Genomic DNA, 18,534 nt, shown 5'->3' on the forward strand with positions numbered 1-18,534 from the left:
GGTGTTGGAGTAACAAACTCATGAGGCAATATTACAAAAGTAAAAAGGGAAAACTGCGAAAAGACTCATAGATCCTGTGCCAAGACTAACGAAGTAGATTTTGTTACTGTCGCAATTCTCTGGTGGTCCTATTGCACATCGGAAATGTCCATAGGTAGGTAAGCTCTCATATCATTTCACTCTAGAGGATGCGTATCGTATAGCCAGCCAGCCTTCACATGCTAGAGCGTGGCTTCCAGTGCTAAAGTTGGATCCTGCTGGTCGATCCCAGTGACTAGAGCCACATTGCTAGGGTGAATCGAGAGTAGAATGCAGAAACTTCAGCAGGCATCCATGTAGTCTAGGTGTTCATCAGGAACCACAAATTATCCATCTCAATTCCTTGTTCTCTCTTGTCGTTTCGTTAGGATGGAAGTCAGCAAGTTCCACCTGCTCGGACCGAGATGACTTGCGTTCACTATTTAAGTCTCGGTCGATCCGATATGCGAGAAACGAGGGCCAATTGTGAATCATGATTGGCTGACTCTTCCAGACAGTGCCTCCATTCTGGCACAGTGCCTCCATACTGGCTGTTCAAGACATGGAATCTTCGCTCGAGAACATGAGAAAGGTTGCGACAATATGAGAGTCTGGTAGCGTCTGTAGGTGATATCCGTAACGTATATTGATATTCCAGTGACGTAACAATATGTGATAAAGGAAGCAGCACTGATGCCAAAATGGGACAACGACATGTTATTATCGACATACCATTGACTGTCCAATAGCAACCGTGTTTGGTGATGCATCATGGAGTGTAGTCAAAATCATGCATGATCTTATCACGACACTCATGGTATATATTCCCAATGCTGTGAACGAATGGTATTTGTGTCTTGCTGAAAGCAACCCCAAATCCAACACTCCCCAAGTATGCTCCACAAATGGTGAAAACGACGGGCAACTACCCAGAGCGGCATCCCGAGAACTTTGGTATAGAGTGCCATTTCGGTTACTGCTCTTAGTGAAATTCGAAATAGAATATGACAGAACAAGCAATATGTCACTGTGGGAGAGGCCGAACATTGAGGGACCATCAAGAAATTCACAAGTCCCTCAAGGTATTACGTATCAGTACTGGTCGAGGATCATTTCTCTTTGTAAATAGTGCTCCTGTCTCCGTCGGCGCCAGTGATGCTAGCCAAAGCTTGTGTCCTCACCAGTGCGGAGACCCCCAAACAATCACGGCCCACCAGGATATCACCAAGACTCTAGTGATGGATGAATAGAGGCTCATCCCGCGTGGGAAGGTGTTTGTAAGTGAGAATAGAAAGCTGAGCGTATGACCGACTTTGTAGATTCCTCGGAAGAATAGTATTATTCGTCAGAAGCATGGCTGAACAAGTCGTCAGAAAAAAATTAACGTGTGCTTTGAAGGTTTGTTAGACCCATTGGCAATCCTGGTAATACCAGGAAGAAAAGAACGATCCCCATGTCGATCAGGGTCCTTGTAGAGTTGCTCAGTAGTCCAGCAGCTAGGCCCCGAGATGGGTATCTTCAACTACCTACCTAGAGAAAGTATGATGATGCTTGCCTGGAAATCTTAAAAATTGCGTAACTGTGGTACTAATTAGTGAGGTAAGACTGAGAAAACATCGGTGCCGTAGTTGAGTGGTTCCGTCAGACGGATCCATGAATATATCAATCAATCCGCATTTTAATAACCGGGCGGGTTCGGTTACGAGCCAATACTAGAGATCCCAATCTTAACGATATTTATAGACCGGGAACTCTCAAGTAACCATAGCCGAGTCATCGATTCTCATTACACTCAAAGTGAGTCGCCAATGGTTTCATTCAGTACATATGCCAAGGGGGAAGAGGTTTGTTTGTGGCTACATGATGTTGTATAACAACAAACCTTGTGATGTAGTTTCTCAGCCTATATGAGAGCAAATTACCTCAATGCGGGTTAATGCAAGTTGGCAAGTTAATTGTCTTTTGGGAACCACTATCGGAAAGTCAACAGCATATAATCAATATTGTGCTCGTAGACTTGGGTTATCAAATTGCCAGATCGGGTTGACTGGCAAGAGAACTCACGGCAGACAAAACCGCGTCCGCTGTCTCTGTTGCCAAGATCCCCTTACTTGACCTTGGGTCAAAGTAGGTAATACAGTAAGAGTAATACTGCAGCAGCCCTACTATAGCCACAATGTACCCGCATCCGCATTTGCGCCCACATACTTGATACATACTGCAAACCAGATAGTGCAAGCCATATGCAGTGGCCACTAGGTTAAAGCGAAGACAACATCGTGGAGCTGATAGTGCAGTGACTATCAAAATCGTCTGCACACAGCATCTCGCAGCAACATGTCCTCTCAAGACCCACTCATAGGAGCAACCCGCAACGGATCTTGTTGTCAGGAAAATACATGGCTGTGACAGTCGCCAGTTAACGAGAATGGCGGCATAAATGGGTCATGGCGCAAGGGTCCAAGAAAAAAAAGGCTTGGAGTGTTTGTTGATTCTCGGGTTTTCACGGATTGCTTGAAAGTTGCTGAGCTGAATACGTGTGTGGCGAGGGAAGTCATATCGGAAACCGCCCGAGATACGAATGGAACGAAACAACTGGCATCAGAGAGCCGAGCCGAGAGAACAATAATGGCATCGAGCACAGCAGATGATAATGATAAGCATGATTGTGTTAGTCGGCGAGGGAGTCAAAGACATGGTAAGGAACTCGGACAGGGAGATATGAAACTCAGATAAGGAAGATGAAGATAAGCAGTCGTTGAGAGGCTGTCGCGGTCGCTCTCTATAATACCATTGGATATGTAGCAAGAAGATATCGAGGAGGGGTGCATCGTTAGTGATTGTTGTACTCTAGGACGCTTGGCCTCTGTTTGGCCTGCGAGAGATGATGGATCTGTGTATCTGGGGGATATTCTGGGGTGGTGAGGGGTAGAGGGGGTGGATTGGATTGGGCTTAGTTTCATGAATCTGGCTGCCCGGGGCTTGCAAGTGCAGTGGAGAAGAGTCCAAGAGCATTACCTAGCATTAGCTTCAGCATTAGCAAGTGCGAATGCGGGCAGTGGCTTCCAACCAAGAGCTCCAAGAGTCTGAAGCAGAAGGAAAGAACGAGCCCGACACCTGTCAACGCTTGCTGGGCTAGGATGATTGGTATTGGTTTCTCTACCATCATGATGGGACGTATACCAAAGGGCTACTATCTTGAATCAGGTGCTTGAAGCAACCATCAATCATCAGACACAGCATCAGCCCTATGATTTCACAACATCTTGAACAATTGAGGAAGCAGCATAGCAGCCGGTCAAGCCAGGCATACCTGGTCAAGCGAGAACGTTGGAGAATGACAGGTTTGACCAATCAAAGGGGTCAATTGATAGCAGTGGGCGGCATCCAGGCACAGACTGCAGTGCGGTACGATACATCAGACATGGCATACATGCTTGCAACGGTTGGGAGAAACCACATGGTTGTTGTGCGAGGGGGCATTGGAGTGTCGGACAGGCAGATTCAGATTGTTGGTTGGTCGGTCAAATCTTAGACTGTCTTACTAGCACTCCCTTTGTTTGTTGGAAACACAGGACAAACATGCCATGCGTGTATGAGTCTTAGACGGCTAACAGACTATCCGGATTGTGGCACAAGGTGTTCGGCAATGTACTTCCATTTTTAATCACGACACTCCACGTCTTAGAGATAAGGCCTCCCCCACGGCAACTTTCATGGCATACACAAGTGTTGTGTTCTGATGTAGCTTCCAATCGACTGGCTACCCTGAAGCCGTCTAACCGGCTTAAACACCCTCAACGGCAGAGCCTCAGTTGCTAAAAAAAAACATTGATTGTGGCAGCCATTATCAATCCTGCCCCTGGCTTTCCTACACCTATCTAGGTATTTCTTCATTTCCTCATCTTCCAGACGCTGATGATAGGGTTACGTTGGTCAAGGCCGGATTGCCGATGTTGGGATGTAGCCAAGACGATCGGAATGTCATAATGACAATATACATGTGGAATTCAAGACCAACGTTACGCGGCCTGGGGGAATGAACCCTGAAAGTGAGATGCATTTCGCACAGCTGCTTGTCCAGTAGTCAAGAAAGGGACGAACGCACAGGTTGTGAGGTAACTGGGCATTCGTATTACATACAGTATCCGCAGGCTGCAGTCCATTCCCCTTCTGATTTCTGTCATAGGGAGAGAAACGTCGATCATTGAGGCAACTAAACGTCGATCCCAGAGACCGCACGGACCATACCATATGTGGAATTACATCAATAATATAAAAACAGTCTGACGCTCAGGAATGCCGTGACTTTATCACGATAGCCGTAGGAGTGCATTCCTTTCCTGTGATGTAACGAAGACCCAAGCGCGACCGAGGAAGCGACGAAGCCACACACGGTATCGGTGAGTATCTCGACTGGTACGGTTGAGACCGTCTGCATGTATGATAGTTGGTCTTAGAATTGGCTTGGCACAGGCATGTAAACGAATTAACAAGACCAAGTCCAGAAGCTGGACGTGTAATTGATGACAGAAATAACAAGGACAACGGCCTGAGATTCCAATTGGCTTCTGACGAAGCGTATCCTCTCAAAAGTTTGCAAGTATCATGTAACGTTATCCAAGACCAAATTAGAGCATTAGAGCAAAGAGGCTGAGGATATAAGGCGGCAACCAACACCGCATATTCTAAAGACTTTTACAGCGCCCGAAACATGGGCTGAATGCCACAGTGGGTGGTATTACGTTTTGACCCCTAAGGAATTGAGTTTATTGGCGTCAGTAGAGTTCCAGGTTGGTGCCCGCACAGCCACTAATAACATTTATCTCTCCGAAGACAATCGAATCGATGGTGGAGGCTATCTCCAGTTCTCTTCAGCCTCAAACCAGCCAGCACTCGCTGCCGCGCCGGCTGATGTGATGTGATCGAGACCTAGGACTATGGAGCACTTGGATGAGCTGATGTGGATTTGAGGGGAAATAATCCATCACGGATGGTAGCGGGCGCTTAAACATCATCTTGCTCCAGAAGTTTAGGTTCGTATCCAACCAAGTCGAGGATGATGATGGCTATAGGCGTACGTACAACTACAGCTGCTACGATCTATTGCAGTAACTCCGAGTTTGTTTACTGGAGCTCACAGCAATTCTCTCATCCCTGTTTATAATCAGGAAGGATGTGGAGGACCCATACAGCTAGCTACCAAGTCAGCTTAGCAATCGAGAGAGACCAAGGTTGTATATGCAAGAGTCCTGAATAAGATGTTTCTGCAAATATAATTGGGATTGCAGAATTTTGTGTACGGGTTTCATCAAGGGCAGGGCACAACGCCACGAGATGTGAATTGGCAAAAATGACAAGCAATGACGTTAGGTACCTAAGTCAGTCATTCAACCATGGTTAAGACAGAGCCCTGCATGAGAGTGAGACATACATGGTGGGAAGAGGAGGGGAAAACGTTTGCCAAAGCAACGCAGAGATGTTGTTGTGGAGTGGATCTCCTTGGAAAGAGGCTTAAAAATTTCCTTCCTTTTCAATGTATCACATTTGTTTGGGTTTGGAGGTTTCTTGACGATGATATCCGATCCAATGGAACCACTAATTGCAAAAATAAAATAAAATAAAATGAATTAAAACCAAATTAAATAAACTAGCTGCTTTGAATAATTAAAGCAAGGGGGCAATAAGCTGTGGTAAAAAAAAAAAAAATACAACCAAGTAAGAGGCTTCTGGAACTTATTCGGCCCTTGATAATCCCCGCTATGTATTGTCGGGCAGTTGCGAAGGTGTCCAAGCGAAGCCAAGCGATTGACTAAAAAAGAATTAGAAAAAATTAGAGAGAAAAAAAAAATTCATAAAAAAATCCCACGATGTGCCCCTGCTGTGGATGTGGACCCTTGTCGAGTGTCTTTCATGGTCCTTGGCCATCTTTCCCCCTTGTTCAGGCCCCAAAAGTCAAAGAGTTGCCCGTCCAATCCCCTGGATTCGGTTTCGACGGGGGAACTAATCGTGGACCCCCGGAGGACAAGACAGGGTCGGCTGTCTAGGTTGGACCGTTCCGCTGGGCCCCTTTCAGTGAAGCACCCCCTTACCCTGGTTCACTTTGTCAAGAGACTGACTCTCTGTTCTGCTTGCACTCGGCTGTCTCAAATGAACATTCCAGTGAAGGATCAGGTTTAGTTGGGCTATCACGGGAGAGTAAAAGTAGATGGCTTCAAACTTTAGACATGATCTATAACCCATAATCCATATCACCCTTTTGTCCACGAGTTGAGCACAACAGAGTTGCAGTGCCATATTGACTCGGACATCTCCCGTACAAGGCGTTGTATTAGACAGCACCTCCTCCTCCACCTGCAAAAAAGCCATGTTGTTTCGCTGACCAGAACTAACCTCCATTCTAGACCACTTTTTAATTGTTTATTTCATTTTCTTTCTCATCACGAGACTGAGACTCATCATGGTCTCGTCTGTCTCGGTTTCTGGCACAGAAACGGGCCCGGACTCTCGATTCAGCCGAAAGTAGAACCAGGCAAAAATCTTAAAGCCCGGGCCATCTGAAAGCGCCTGTTATGTATCCGTACATACGAATGGATGTCGTGCTTGTCAACTGTCCAGGGTGAGGCTTTACCTACCTGACCCAAGATGGTTCGTCTCAGCCGGTTCCCCAATCATCACGCGCGTCGGTTGCCCTGCAATGCCTCTACTGTCAGTGTAAATCCAAGTTACAATATATTCAAACCTTCCCTTGTCGGTCAGGAGAAGATCTCCTGATCACATTCTTACCGTGATGGCAACACTTGCATCATATCATATCGTGCAGTATCGTTCGCTACCACAGAGTAGGATTCTCGTCATTCCTGCCCTGCAACGGTCAATTCCGTGGAGTGGGTTTGGAAGCAAATTGCTCTCAGAGTTTGGGTTTTATAACCCCGCAAACAACCTTGTAACTTCGTCTTGAAGGCTTATTATTGCCATTGCGTACATACGATTCGAGGTCATAGCATTTCAATTTACAACATGGTCATGGGGTTGCACATACGGACTGTTCGGTTGATTACCTTTTTGGCTGTGGAACCTGACCTGACCTACCCCTCGGAAGAGCTGGAGTTTCTGAGGGCAACGAGCGCCAGCATCAAACGCCAAAGTTAAAATGCGAACGGACTCTGCTGGAATCGAACACCTCTCTACATACTCTACGGGTTTTTAGAAACACTTGTCTAGACGTTAATTAACTGGTTCATTGTTTCGTTGGTTATCTATCCCATAGGTTGAGCTTGTAGGCGTCCAAAAGCTTCAAGGGCTGAATCAGTGGTAAGATGTCGCGTAAGTCAAGGGATGAGTCGTATTCCGTATTAGGTCGTCGTGGTGTTGAAGAAATGCAACAGGATTATATCAAGAACTGAGGCTTGTCGATTGGCTCAGAATGATTATCTAAAACAGAAGCTTGGCTGCACATTCCTGATGAGAACTCATCTTTGACAGACTTCAAATGGGAGTATCGCATAGCATCGTATCGCCTTCTTAGAACTTGGACTGAAGAAGAACCTGGCCGACACACAGACATGTGTGCACGGTTATTCCATACACGAGATGCCTTTGTAGAGAAAACTCGCTACGTTACCTACCTATCTCGAGATCCCTAGTATGGTAAAACCACAATACTGAGGCTCGCTTGTGCCCCCATGTTAGACCTCCACGCTTTTGAGAGACACTCCCCCCACGCCCCCCTTCTCTGCTGCTTCTCATCTTGTTCTACAGATTCCCGATCAAGAGGCAATTATAAAGCGACCTTTTGCAATGGAAATGGCGTGAGTTTGCGTGCTACCTAACAGGATGACCTTTATTGGTGTACTACGAGGGTGGTATGCTTTGATATTGAACTGACGCTCTGTAACATTGGCTTGAACCCCACGTCCGGGACAAAGCCATATCTGGTTGTCTTTCTTATAGTACCCTGTACCTCGACCATGCCTTTGACGTTGACGTTGCCCTTGTCGACAAATTGCAGCCGATACATTTGAAACTCTAGAATCGGGGTTGACGTCGAAATCGCCTGAGACAAAGCCATCCTCAGTATCCCAAAACGACACTATCGCTAGTTACCTCAGTGGCTCATAGCTGCAGGCCGATCTGTCACTATTCGCAACAGTATGTAGACACCTTTTTGGATAGCTGTTGTGCAAGACATGAGCCAAGGACAGAGCCCGCAGGCTAGATTCGATTCGACACAAGCAGCTGTTCTCCCTTGGCTTCGTCCAAGTTGAATGTATATCAACGAACCTCTTTGCTGGACTTTTGTCGCCATAATCAACATGACATAACACGCGTGCAGTATGCATATACGGCATATGGGTACGTACATCTTATCAGCGAAGGAAAGGTACAGTCAGTACCGAAGCGGACTAAACACCAAAGGAGGTCGATGTGCTGCTCGCCGAAGCTTAGAAACTTGACCGGCCATGCAAGCTCGCTCTTGTGCATTAACCCCATAGCATAGCATCTTAGCTACCTCTGTGCGCACATAAGGATGATGCTGGACGGACTGGGGAAGTTGCAGGGCCCCAAAGATGGAAGATGGGATCGGAGACCAGGACACTGTACCTATTGGACATGAACAAAAATCCCGTCTTCACCCGCCAGTCACAATGTAGATAGATGGACACACCTCTGGCCTCTTTTAGCTGCTCTTGTTTTAGCGGAGGTCAAGAGTTGAGTTTATCAGGAGAGTTACAGTGCAGTTTGTGTTTATCCCCATCGACTCAGAATTACGACACTACTCTTCACCGTTTGGATTCCTTTTATCAACTACCGATGATTTTGTGATGGCAGGCTCACTCTCATTGCTCCTCAACCTTGACATGGATGAATCAATGAATAGATGGCTTTCTAGTCGTACGCCCTCAAGTGTCACTTCATCGGTCCCTCGTTTGATAGACTTTCTGATGGGTATTTTCTGGTCTTGGTTCTTGGTCTTCCATGGTACCACCGTACTCTAAGTTTGCGTGTAGTTGACTTATTTGGATCGTAGGTCTCAAGGATAAGACAACAGCGTTTTTGTGGCTTCTTATCTCCCCCGCTCTCCCTTCTGATGTTCCCTTTCCTCAAGTCCCAAACCTAAATTATATTTTAGGTGCCTGCCTTCTTACCCTTTTCTCGTCTCTCCTCGTCTCCGCTCTTTCTATTTAGATGTTCATCATCCATCAACTTGACCCTAGATTTGTATATGCTTCATTCACCTTTTAATTCTCTTATTAAACCCTGCTCCTTCTTCTGAATCAGAACAAACATAAGGGACAGCAGCACCTACTAAGGTACCTACTAGACACCCACTCCGCTAGACACCCACTGTACGATCTACCCAATACCATTGTAACGGGCGCAAGCCTCCGCTATCCGGCCGGTGACCGAAGTGCCAGTGCAGTGCACTGCAGTGCAGAAGCAAACCACCAAGAACGGAACCAAGATCAAAGAGACCCATCGCCAGGCCAGACCAGACTTGCTTGGCCAGTCCCCACGATTTTCGTCACCGCAACTGGGTCTGGGGAGGTCTCCGTTGCTCCAACGCCACCACGCCTCGACCAGGCTTAGATCATCCCTGGCCTGCCATTGTACCGTGCTGTACACACCCAACCAGAACCAGATTCCGAAAGCCCACACCCACAACACACACCAACAAGCACCGGGTTACGCTACGTACTCCTCCGGTACGCTAGAACTAGCCCCAAACAGAACCTGTCCACCTGCCCCAAGCCTAAGCCCAAGGGGCCCCCCGGCTATCACCTACTCTGCTTTACATACATGCCCGTCGGCTGTTAACTTTAGTGAGGTCGACTCTGCGCCTGCTATAAGCCTGGCCCCTCACCCGCATTGCCAAACCCATTCTCTCTATACTTCGTACCCACGCCGCATCTACACCTTGACTTTACCATCAACATATCCCTTCTCCACAGCATACCTTTGGCATCTCGCTTGGTCTTGTCTTGTTTGTACTCATGAGTCTCTAACTTAGACTCCCTCAATCCCACCTCTTCTTGGTGCTGCGGCATTGCAACAACATCACAACGGTTCTCCTCTAATCTCCATCATGGCTGTCGTTCTTCCATCCGACGATAACGGTTACTTTGCCGGGTCCGGCCTACGACGCTCGCATTCACAATCCAACTTCGCCTCTTCGACCTCACCATTTTCTACCTCTTCTCATTTGAGCGACCATCATTACAGCCCAGCTACCAAATCATACGCCGAATCAAACTCATCATCTGCTCCCTCATCTCCCCGTACGGTCCACGCCGACTCTGTGGATCTCTCCTACGCCTCAACCCCCGCCACTAACCTCTCCATTGCTTCTGACTACGACGACCACATCAGCCTCGCTGAATCACCCGAAGATCACTTCATGTTCCCATCTTTTGCACAGGAGAAGTTCTTCGTTCACCAAGATATTCACCCTCACATACACCATGACGATAACCTAGAACCACCCCCAAGTCCACGAACAGGCGATTCTTACACTGTCTCTCCTGCCGAACACGAGAACTCCGAGGAGGCTTCCGAGGACACATCAAGACCTGAAACACCCGAGCACGAAAAGTCTGAGCATGCAGAGGACGATACTGCAGTCTCCAGCAGGCCTTCGCGACAGGTTGATTACTTGTCTCATGAATGGAGAGAAGAGGACATCTGGTCATCATGGCGATATGTCGTGACTCGAAGGGGAGAATTTCCCAACAGCGCGCGGTTAGAAAACGCTTCTTGGAGGACATGGATGAAGGCCAAGAACAACCTCAAGACTATCTCTCCCGAATCGCTCAACTGGTTTGTACCCCGTGGCGTGTCTCTGGTTATATCAAAATACTTACATCTAGAAGGCTTAAGGATTGTGATGTCACCTGGCTTTATGGTCCTCTGCAGTCAGGACCCAAAAACACCCACTCTACCCACACGGAGCCCTCTAGCGTTTCGCTTTCCAAGACTGACTCACTTGTCAACCTCAACAAGAAGCCCATCTTGAAGAAGAGAAGTATGTCTGAGGTTATGCTTCAGCGATCGTTATCCACGGCCTCATTATTGAAGCAAGCCACCGCAGCTGTCAAGGCCCAAGAGACACGAGGAATTCTCCGACCCCACCTTGGCCGTTCTAACACAGATTACTTTGCTTACCCTTTCGCATCACGTCGATTGAGTGGAGACAGCAGCAGCATCGCTCCTTCGGTTGAGTCGTCTGGTGTTATTTCTCCCAGTGCGGAACGGAAACACATTCATTTCAACGAGCAAGTCGAACAGTGCATAGCTGTTGAAATTAAGGGCGACGAGGAAGAAGAAGCAATCGATGATCATTATGGTTCTGACAGTGATTCAGACGACGGAGTCATGATGAAGCAGGTCCAGACAAAGAAGAGGCCCATCTCCCGACGCAAGATTTTGAAGTCAAAGCCAGCTGTTGAAGGGAAGACAATAGCCAAACTTCCGTCTACTACCCTCAAGTATCGTGAAGACACTCCCGAACCGCGAGAGACTGCTATGAAGCACTCTAGAAGCCCGCTCATGTCCCCTTCTTCTTCGCAGGAGACTCTGCGACCTGCTAAGCAGTCCGGAAAGTTCTTTTTCGGGGAAGAGGATCATGATGATAGCCTTGATGATGCGCTGTTGAGCCCCCGCTCAGGGTGGGCTTCACCACCTAGTGAAGGCATCAATGGCGGTCTAAACAGATCCATCTCTTCAGGCAGCCTTTGCGAGGAACCTGCGGGTATGCGACGCACGCCGTCGGGTATGTTTATGCCTTATGAGGAAGGCGAAATACAATCAGGGGATGGGATTTTTGGCCGCGTTATCGACACGGTCAATACTGCCCGCGACATCGCCCACGTTATCTGGAACGTCGGATGGAGGAAATAATGGATATACTGGCGTTCGACTTTCATTTAGCGACGCAGTGGAATTTGAACAAGCACAAATGCTTGTGGCTCACAATTTGTGAGTTGAAACGACGCCATGACAAAAATCGACAAAAGTGTTTCTATATAAAGGGATTTCCGAAGGGATTGGCATTGACCTGGCATTATACTGCAACCATCATATGCCGTGGCCTTGCTAATCAACAACCGGGCCTGGTGATAACAACATCCTGGAAAGCGGAATAGGATTCTATCTCATACACGGCCTGACGAGGGGGCGGACAGACATCAAAAGGCTAAAGAAAAGCAATGTGCGTGTTGCAGATGGGATCTGGGTGGCTAAGACCGGATCCTCACGACAAGGGAGTCATTTACAAGGTCTGCCTAGTCGAAGCCTCAACCATTGGTTTCTAGGCCTACCATAAAAGGATCAGCCGGCCCCATGACACCCCGGCCCTCAAACTCCAGCTACAAACCCAGGGGAATGGAAATTGACCATTATGAAGGTCACAGGCCCGGTGGATATTCGGCGTTATAATTTTTTTTTCGCTCCTGTCTTTCCTTTGTGGCAAGGGCTTTTTTTCTTCATGATATCCCATAAGCAAGTGGGTACTACGGATCACAAGGCGGCACCGGGCGGCTACGGACGGATCAGGAATGGCAAAGGCAAAGGTATATGGGGTCAATTGATTTTTCAGCGACTACGGCGACTCTACGGTATTGGCAAAGCCATGGAAAGAACGGATCAAAGAAGAAAGGAACAAGGGCACAAACGGCAAATGGCGACAGGACCGGATCTTCAGTGCGTTATTGTATTCGTTGTACATAAAGGCAGCGGTCGGATCACGACGTACACATGCGGACCGGACTGAATCGAGACATGTTGCAAAAACCAACACAAAAGCATGCTAAGATACAATAATACTACGTTTACATCATGTCAATCATGCATGGCATTTGGCCAAAGTAGATCATCTGCATCATATTCAGTCATGGACCTGAGATCCTTGGAGCCGGTTCATTTAAACTAGGGACGAATTTACTGAGGTTGGTTTGTACCTTGCTGATCATCTGTGCCCTTAGTTTCTCTAAGGCACCTAGCTCATATTTTACAGGCCGCCGTTGGATTGAATTTGCCACATCTCAAGCGTAGGCGAAAGCTCTTCGCGGGCGAATGAGCGCTTCGTTTGCAACGATCGCCAATTGACATGCAAATGCACGTCTCAAAAAATTGTTGGGGAAACAGGACACGGCCTGGTCTGTTCTCTTCAGCCCGCGTGACCTCATTACGCGTGCCCTAGCAAATTTGCCGCATATTACAAATGTCAGTGTCGCGGGTAAAGACAATTACTGTTACCGATTAATCGATGATATCAACCTTTTGCAAGCAGGGGGTATGGCTGGTTGAAGGTATGTCTTGTGAGTGAGGTTATCAGCCGAGAATGTCGCGTTGCTTACTGTCTTGTGGTAGTGAGGAAACGTTTGACGATGGTCACTCGCGACATGCAACATTGGCATCGAAAGGGTACTTGGGATTTGGTCTCTATAATTGGATGATCTACTGTACATCTAATGCTTGTATACCAGAACTTTTCCAAATCTGAGTTGGTATGTGTAAGAAAATATGGTACAGTATGGTACAGGTAGGTGGGTGACGTACATCGGGCAAGGGGTCATCTATCATCAAGTTCCAGTGCCCGGGGGGCAACGGAAAAGTTGACCCCTGAGCTCGAGGGTGCAAAAACAAGTGACCTAATGATCTGCTCCAAAACAGCATGGACTGGCTCATTGATTTCGTCTCTCATACTCGCAGCAGTCGAGTTTTCTGATCCCTGGCGAAGTGCCCCCTGAGAATAAGTGATTGTACAGTGCATTTACGGCCACATGACTTCGATTGACTAACTTCAGGGTTCTGTCAATCAATCCTCTAGAAGGAAACCCCATGTTTCTGACGCAGGGGGTGGGGTGACATGATGGGATGTGCGAAAATGCGGGGGAGAAATGAGCGACTCCACGTCAGTCAACGACAAAGTGCTGCGATGCATTATGCCGTGAGCTATTGAAAATAGAATCCGAGAGTGGATGTGATAAAGCGCAACAGGTGAGACAAAATCACCGCCAATCTTGCTCACAATCCTGCAAGACATGCTGTTGCCGTCAAGGCGGTGACGGTGAAGCCTGGAACCTTCTACCCCAACAAAGCCACTGTTCGAGAAAGACCCTGCGGCGTAGCTCACGAGGCCGGGGTTGGGTCCGGGGAATCCGGGGATAGTGCCGGCTGGCTATTGGGATTGGGATTGGGATAGTGCTTGAGCGCTTTGACGAAGATCTGCCGAGAGTGAACATTGACATCGGCCAGCTCAACGTCGAACTTATCCCCCACTTTGATGTTCTTGACGAGCACGAGACCATCAATGCCATCAATGGTGAGGTTGGCCGATAGGTCGAACAGATCAATCCTGCCAGACACACCTTGTTTCCAGCGGGCATCGACTGTGAAACCTAGCTGCTTCGGTGCTGTCTTCTCAAACTTCCAAGCACGCACAAGAGCCATCAGCATCCACTCCTTGGTACCGCGAGATACGGTCCGGGCCATCTTCTCCCTCATACGTAGCAGAGACAGTGTGTTGGGGAGTGTCTCGTTAGTGAAGGGCAGAATGTCGTTCAGATCATGATCAGCTTCAGCGTCCATGCTGCGCTTCAACTCGCGCTCATGTGCTAATGCCGCGTGAATTTGCCAATGAACAATGAGATCAGAGAAGCGGCGAAGAGGGGAAGTGGCTTTGGTGTACATGTCCAAGCCGAGCATGAAGTATGGGCCTGGCTCTGTAGACAGTTCAACACCGCCAGTCATGCGTGATAGTTCCTGACGCTGCCCGGCCGATGGCGAGATGCCCTTGTACACAAGAGGATACAGCTCCTTAGTGGCATAGTCGAGTAGTCTGGGCATGTTTTTCTCCGAATGCGCATCTCGTCGGTAAGGAACTGGAATTTTGCGATCGTTGCACCATCGAGCAGCAATCTCACCGGCGAGTACCATGGTGTTTCCTACCACAGACGCACCGTTGAACGTGTCGTGGCTAACCTTGATGTAAGGGTCAGCTGGCAAGACTGTGGTGTCTTCCTCTTGCTCCAGTGGCACATTTCCCATTTTGACGGTGACGGAAGTGCCTCCTATAAAGACTGGCCATGCTCCTTTCCGGAGACGCTTCTCTCTGATGGCTCCTGCAAGACGATGCAATAAGAGGAGATCTTCCTTGCTCTTATCGTCCAAATCCTTGGCCGATACCATGGGACGGTTTGGTGGATCGTCTGCTTTGTCGGGGAGCTGACCAACAACAAGAGTCTGATCAGACGTGACAGGCGGTGGAGGATCGTTGCAAAATTGGCTAACATCCTCTGGATCCAAGTATTTGACGTTGTGGACGGTGCCTGGCTCGATCTTGTAATCAAGCAAATCTCCGTTCTCGTTTACCTTGGCGCTGAATGTGAGAGCAGGCCTGCCTTTGGCAAGAGAGTACTGATCGACCAAACTCTCAGACTTGTAGTCTCCCGAATTATCGATGCCAATTTCCTGGGGAAGCATAGCTTGGAAATGACCAGGAAGATAAATGTTCTCGGGAATCAGCTCCAAGAACCGGCCCAATTCGGAATTTGGTTTGATTCCTGACGCTGGGTCGGCTGTATGAATGTGAAGCCAGTATTCGTCAGGCTTCTTGGTGCGTTCCAAAGAGATACCATCGTCGATAAGAATTGTCGACGGAGCATCAATGCAGAAAATCGTATCGCTAGTCCACTCTCTTCTTGCGCCCTCTGCAATGTCCGACCGAATCGAATCTTCGAGATTGGTTGGTGTTTCTCGGATGAGGCCACCTCCGCCCTGGATCTTGACTTCTGGGAAACGGACCTTGTATCGAGAAGGAATCTCCCATGGGGAGATTATACCCAATTCCTGTAGAAATGTCCAGGCGCAACTCTGATCGAGCCTGGCACCTTCGTACAGGTCTAGGGCCCGAAGCAGAAGAGAGCCATCCGCATGGAAGTGCGAAGAGTCCTCAAACAGATGATAGCTAGCCCACCATTCTAGAAAGCGAATAAACTCAACGTGCTTCCTTGACCAGTCTGTAGTTTGGATAGTAACCCCTGATGTGGGAGCAAGAATTCCGTGCGTCGTCCAAGCACGCTTTTCTCGATTGGCAAGGACAATTTCTCGTGCTCTCAGAATAAACGTGCCAAAAGCCGTTCCGGCCAGCTCTACCTTGGACATTTTGCCCCCTGATCTTCCCATTAGGTGAATGTATTCCCGGACCATGAGAGCCACACGGTTGATCATCATGAAGTCCTGGTACGGAAAGATCTCGAAAAGGTGGTCTTTCCTATGGCAGTCAGGCGATGGACTTACTGGCCGGAAGATAAAATCGTTACGCAATAGAGCGGTATGAACAGCGTACAACGCAGGAGGGGGGAACTGTTTGCCCTGCTTGAGACCTTGGGGGAGCAGCAAGTCTGCCATCTCAAATAAGCTGAGATACTTGGTTTTCTTCCCATCCGAGACTAGAGATCTGGCCCTGTCCAGACTGTTGAGACTTGCTTGGTAGGCCCGGTCTGCTTCCAAGATGAACCTTTTCATTTTTGCGATCAGATGAGCGCCAACGTCTCGGCCAGGACCTTTTTCTTGATTGCGCAATTCTTCGTACTGGTCCGCAGTAGCATTCACGGGGATCAAGTCAAGAACCGGTTTTAGATGGCTGGCGGGGACGAAATTGGAAACAGAAAATATGGCAGCGAAGCCCAAGCTAATGACCCATCGGCCAGAATTCGTGTAGAAATGGTGCCTGTTGCCGAAGTACCCCAAGTATATACCGAACAGAGGTGTTCGAGAGCCGGGTTGTTTCATCTCAACAAGATCACCAGGTGTTTGGCTCTTGTGTCCAACAATGGAAACTTCAGCTTCATCCGCGGCGATAGCCTCGACGCCATCGACCATGCCTACTGATTCAGCCTTGAAGTTGTCCAACTCGGAGGAGCCAGTAGATTGAGGGCGAGTGACGCTGTTGGTTACGTGTGACCAAAATGAGATATCTGGAATGATATGAGTTACCTCTCTCTCAGGATCATTCGTGGCAGTCCATTCTCGTAGTCTTTCTCGCATCGGCCTCTTATCTATGGAGGCCGAAGGTTGAGACAGAGAAGTGGGAATGTACGATTGTCCATATGCATTTTGACGATGTCTCTCGTTAGGAGAAACAGTAGAGTACTGGGATCATAGTTAGAGAATGTCACTTTTGGAGTGGTATTCAGGGTAACAAACTTGATGTATTCTGTTCAGAGATTGCACAGACGATGGAAGCGAGGATCGCAAGCCGTTGCGGCTGTGCGAAACACACTTCCAGCAAACATAAGACCGACTTGACGATCTTAACATTTTCCCCCTCTTTGGTGTATTTTATCAAGGCCTTCAAAGAAAGGCACTTTCTTCAATTTCTTGACGCCGGCGCGAGGCTGAAAAATTTGCCTTTCCGTGTTGGCGATTTCCATAGTCGCAGTGTCACATGACATGACTCTTTCCACTTTAATTGAAGTCAATCAATCATACATTGATTCTCATTTAAAGCAACCGATGCATCTCGCCATATTGGATGAAATTCAAGATAATTACATTCAATACAATCATCGTGACTAATTCACGCAACCTTTGTGGCCCATCTGTCGATGCACTTGTCAACAACAACAAAAGGGGGTTTACCTTGATCAAGCGTGCTGGTTATTAGCCATCTTGATCAAGTCGGCAAATGATTTTAGCCTTGGGTTAGCTATCGGCGAGTAGTCCCCTTTTGAGGAGAGACCTTCTCCAATTGGAAAGGTACTCTGACCGCTCAGAGCCAAGAGACGCGTGAGATTCTCTTCATTTGCCAACAAGATGATTCCGTTAGGATCGACACAACAATCCCCCTCCCCAGGCTGCTTGCTTATTGGCTTACAGTTTCAACAAAGGGCAGGGTAGCATAGGAGTTAGGAGGCCAGGGCATGAAAACATCTTTCGGTTAACGCGATGGTCTCGGCCTTTTGGTTACAGCGGTTGTGAGAGAAGCTGGCAAAATTCCATGGCTTCTGTTCTGGCAAGTCGAAAATGCTACGCGACGACGATAAATACGAAACGCAATCTGAGCTTGGGATCCAAGGATCATGTTATCAATCCGCGCGATATTAGGTCTGGGCTTAGCAGCCTTAGCTGTTTCGACCAGCACAAAAGACTAGACCGGACCAACAAGCTTTGGTCCCCAGCTTTACCGGTTCAATCATTGAGTTATTTCCCCGCAAATGACAGAAGATATGCTGCAGATTGTGTCTTGTGCTTCTCGGGGGTGGCTTGCGAACCCAACTGACCTGACATGATATTATGGATGATATAGCCCGCTAATTTGGCCAAAACTGGTGGGCAAAAGTTGCTGCACGTCACTAAGAACCCCTGGATGGAGTGTCCCAATCGCGAAGCCACCCCCGCTAAGGTAAATTGAGGGGACCATGAGGACACTGGCAGATGCAGGAACAATATCAGAGCCCCACTCGCCCGACGAGCCGACTGATTCCTAGGGAATATGAAACCCCAAAGAGACGA

At 48.2% G+C, this 18,534-nt stretch overlaps 3 protein-coding genes across 3 annotated transcripts; 2 read left to right on the forward strand and 1 right to left on the reverse strand.

Annotated features, from left to right (window-relative positions):
* Nucleotides 1–10,105: 10,105 nt before the first annotated feature.
* Nucleotides 10,106–11,916, forward strand: EDB82DRAFT_472008 (uncharacterized protein; the record flags this gene model as incomplete). Its single annotated transcript, XM_025729531.1, has 2 exons — nt 10,106–10,836; nt 10,890–11,916. The coding sequence occupies 2 exons, from the start codon at nt 10,106–10,108 to the stop codon at nt 11,914–11,916; spliced, it is 1,758 nt and encodes a 585-aa protein (XP_025588747.1).
* A 499-nt stretch (nt 11,917–12,415) lies between these two features.
* On the forward strand, nt 12,416–13,093 carry EDB82DRAFT_472009 (uncharacterized protein; the record flags this gene model as incomplete). The annotated part of the gene is made up of 3 exons (XM_065607971.1): nt 12,416–12,717; nt 12,906–12,966; nt 13,031–13,093. The coding sequence occupies 3 exons, from the start codon at nt 12,416–12,418 to the stop codon at nt 13,091–13,093; spliced, it is 426 nt and encodes a 141-aa protein (XP_065465772.1).
* An 833-nt stretch (nt 13,094–13,926) lies between these two features.
* EDB82DRAFT_77831 (uncharacterized protein) lies at nt 13,927–17,679 on the reverse strand. Its single transcript, XM_025729530.2, has 2 exons — nt 17,227–17,679; nt 13,927–17,172 (listed from the first exon to the last, which is right to left on the reverse strand). Exons 1-2 carry the CDS (start codon nt 17,338–17,340, stop codon nt 14,149–14,151), a joined length of 3,138 nt encoding a protein of 1,045 aa, XP_025588746.1. The 5' UTR covers nt 17,341–17,679; the 3' UTR covers nt 13,927–14,148.
* Between the last annotated feature and the right edge of the window lie 855 nt (nt 17,680–18,534).

This window comes from Fusarium venenatum, assembly GCF_020744135.1.
Source record: "Fusarium venenatum strain MPI-CAGE-CH-0201 chromosome Unknown EDB82scaffold_1, whole genome shotgun sequence".
Lineage (NCBI taxonomy): Eukaryota > Fungi > Ascomycota > Sordariomycetes > Hypocreales > Nectriaceae > Fusarium > Fusarium venenatum.

What these genes read in the sequence shown, in the direction of transcription:
- EDB82DRAFT_77831 (XM_025729530.2), bottom strand. Translation starts at nt 17,340, where the DNA reads ATGTTAAGATCGTCAAGTCGGTCTTATGTTTGCTGGAAGTGTGTTTCG. An exon ending in CTCTGAACAGAATACATCAA is followed by an intron (nt 17,173 to 17,226) that starts GTTTGTTACCCT and finishes CTATGATCCCAG; the next exon opens with TACTCTACTGTTTCTCCTAA.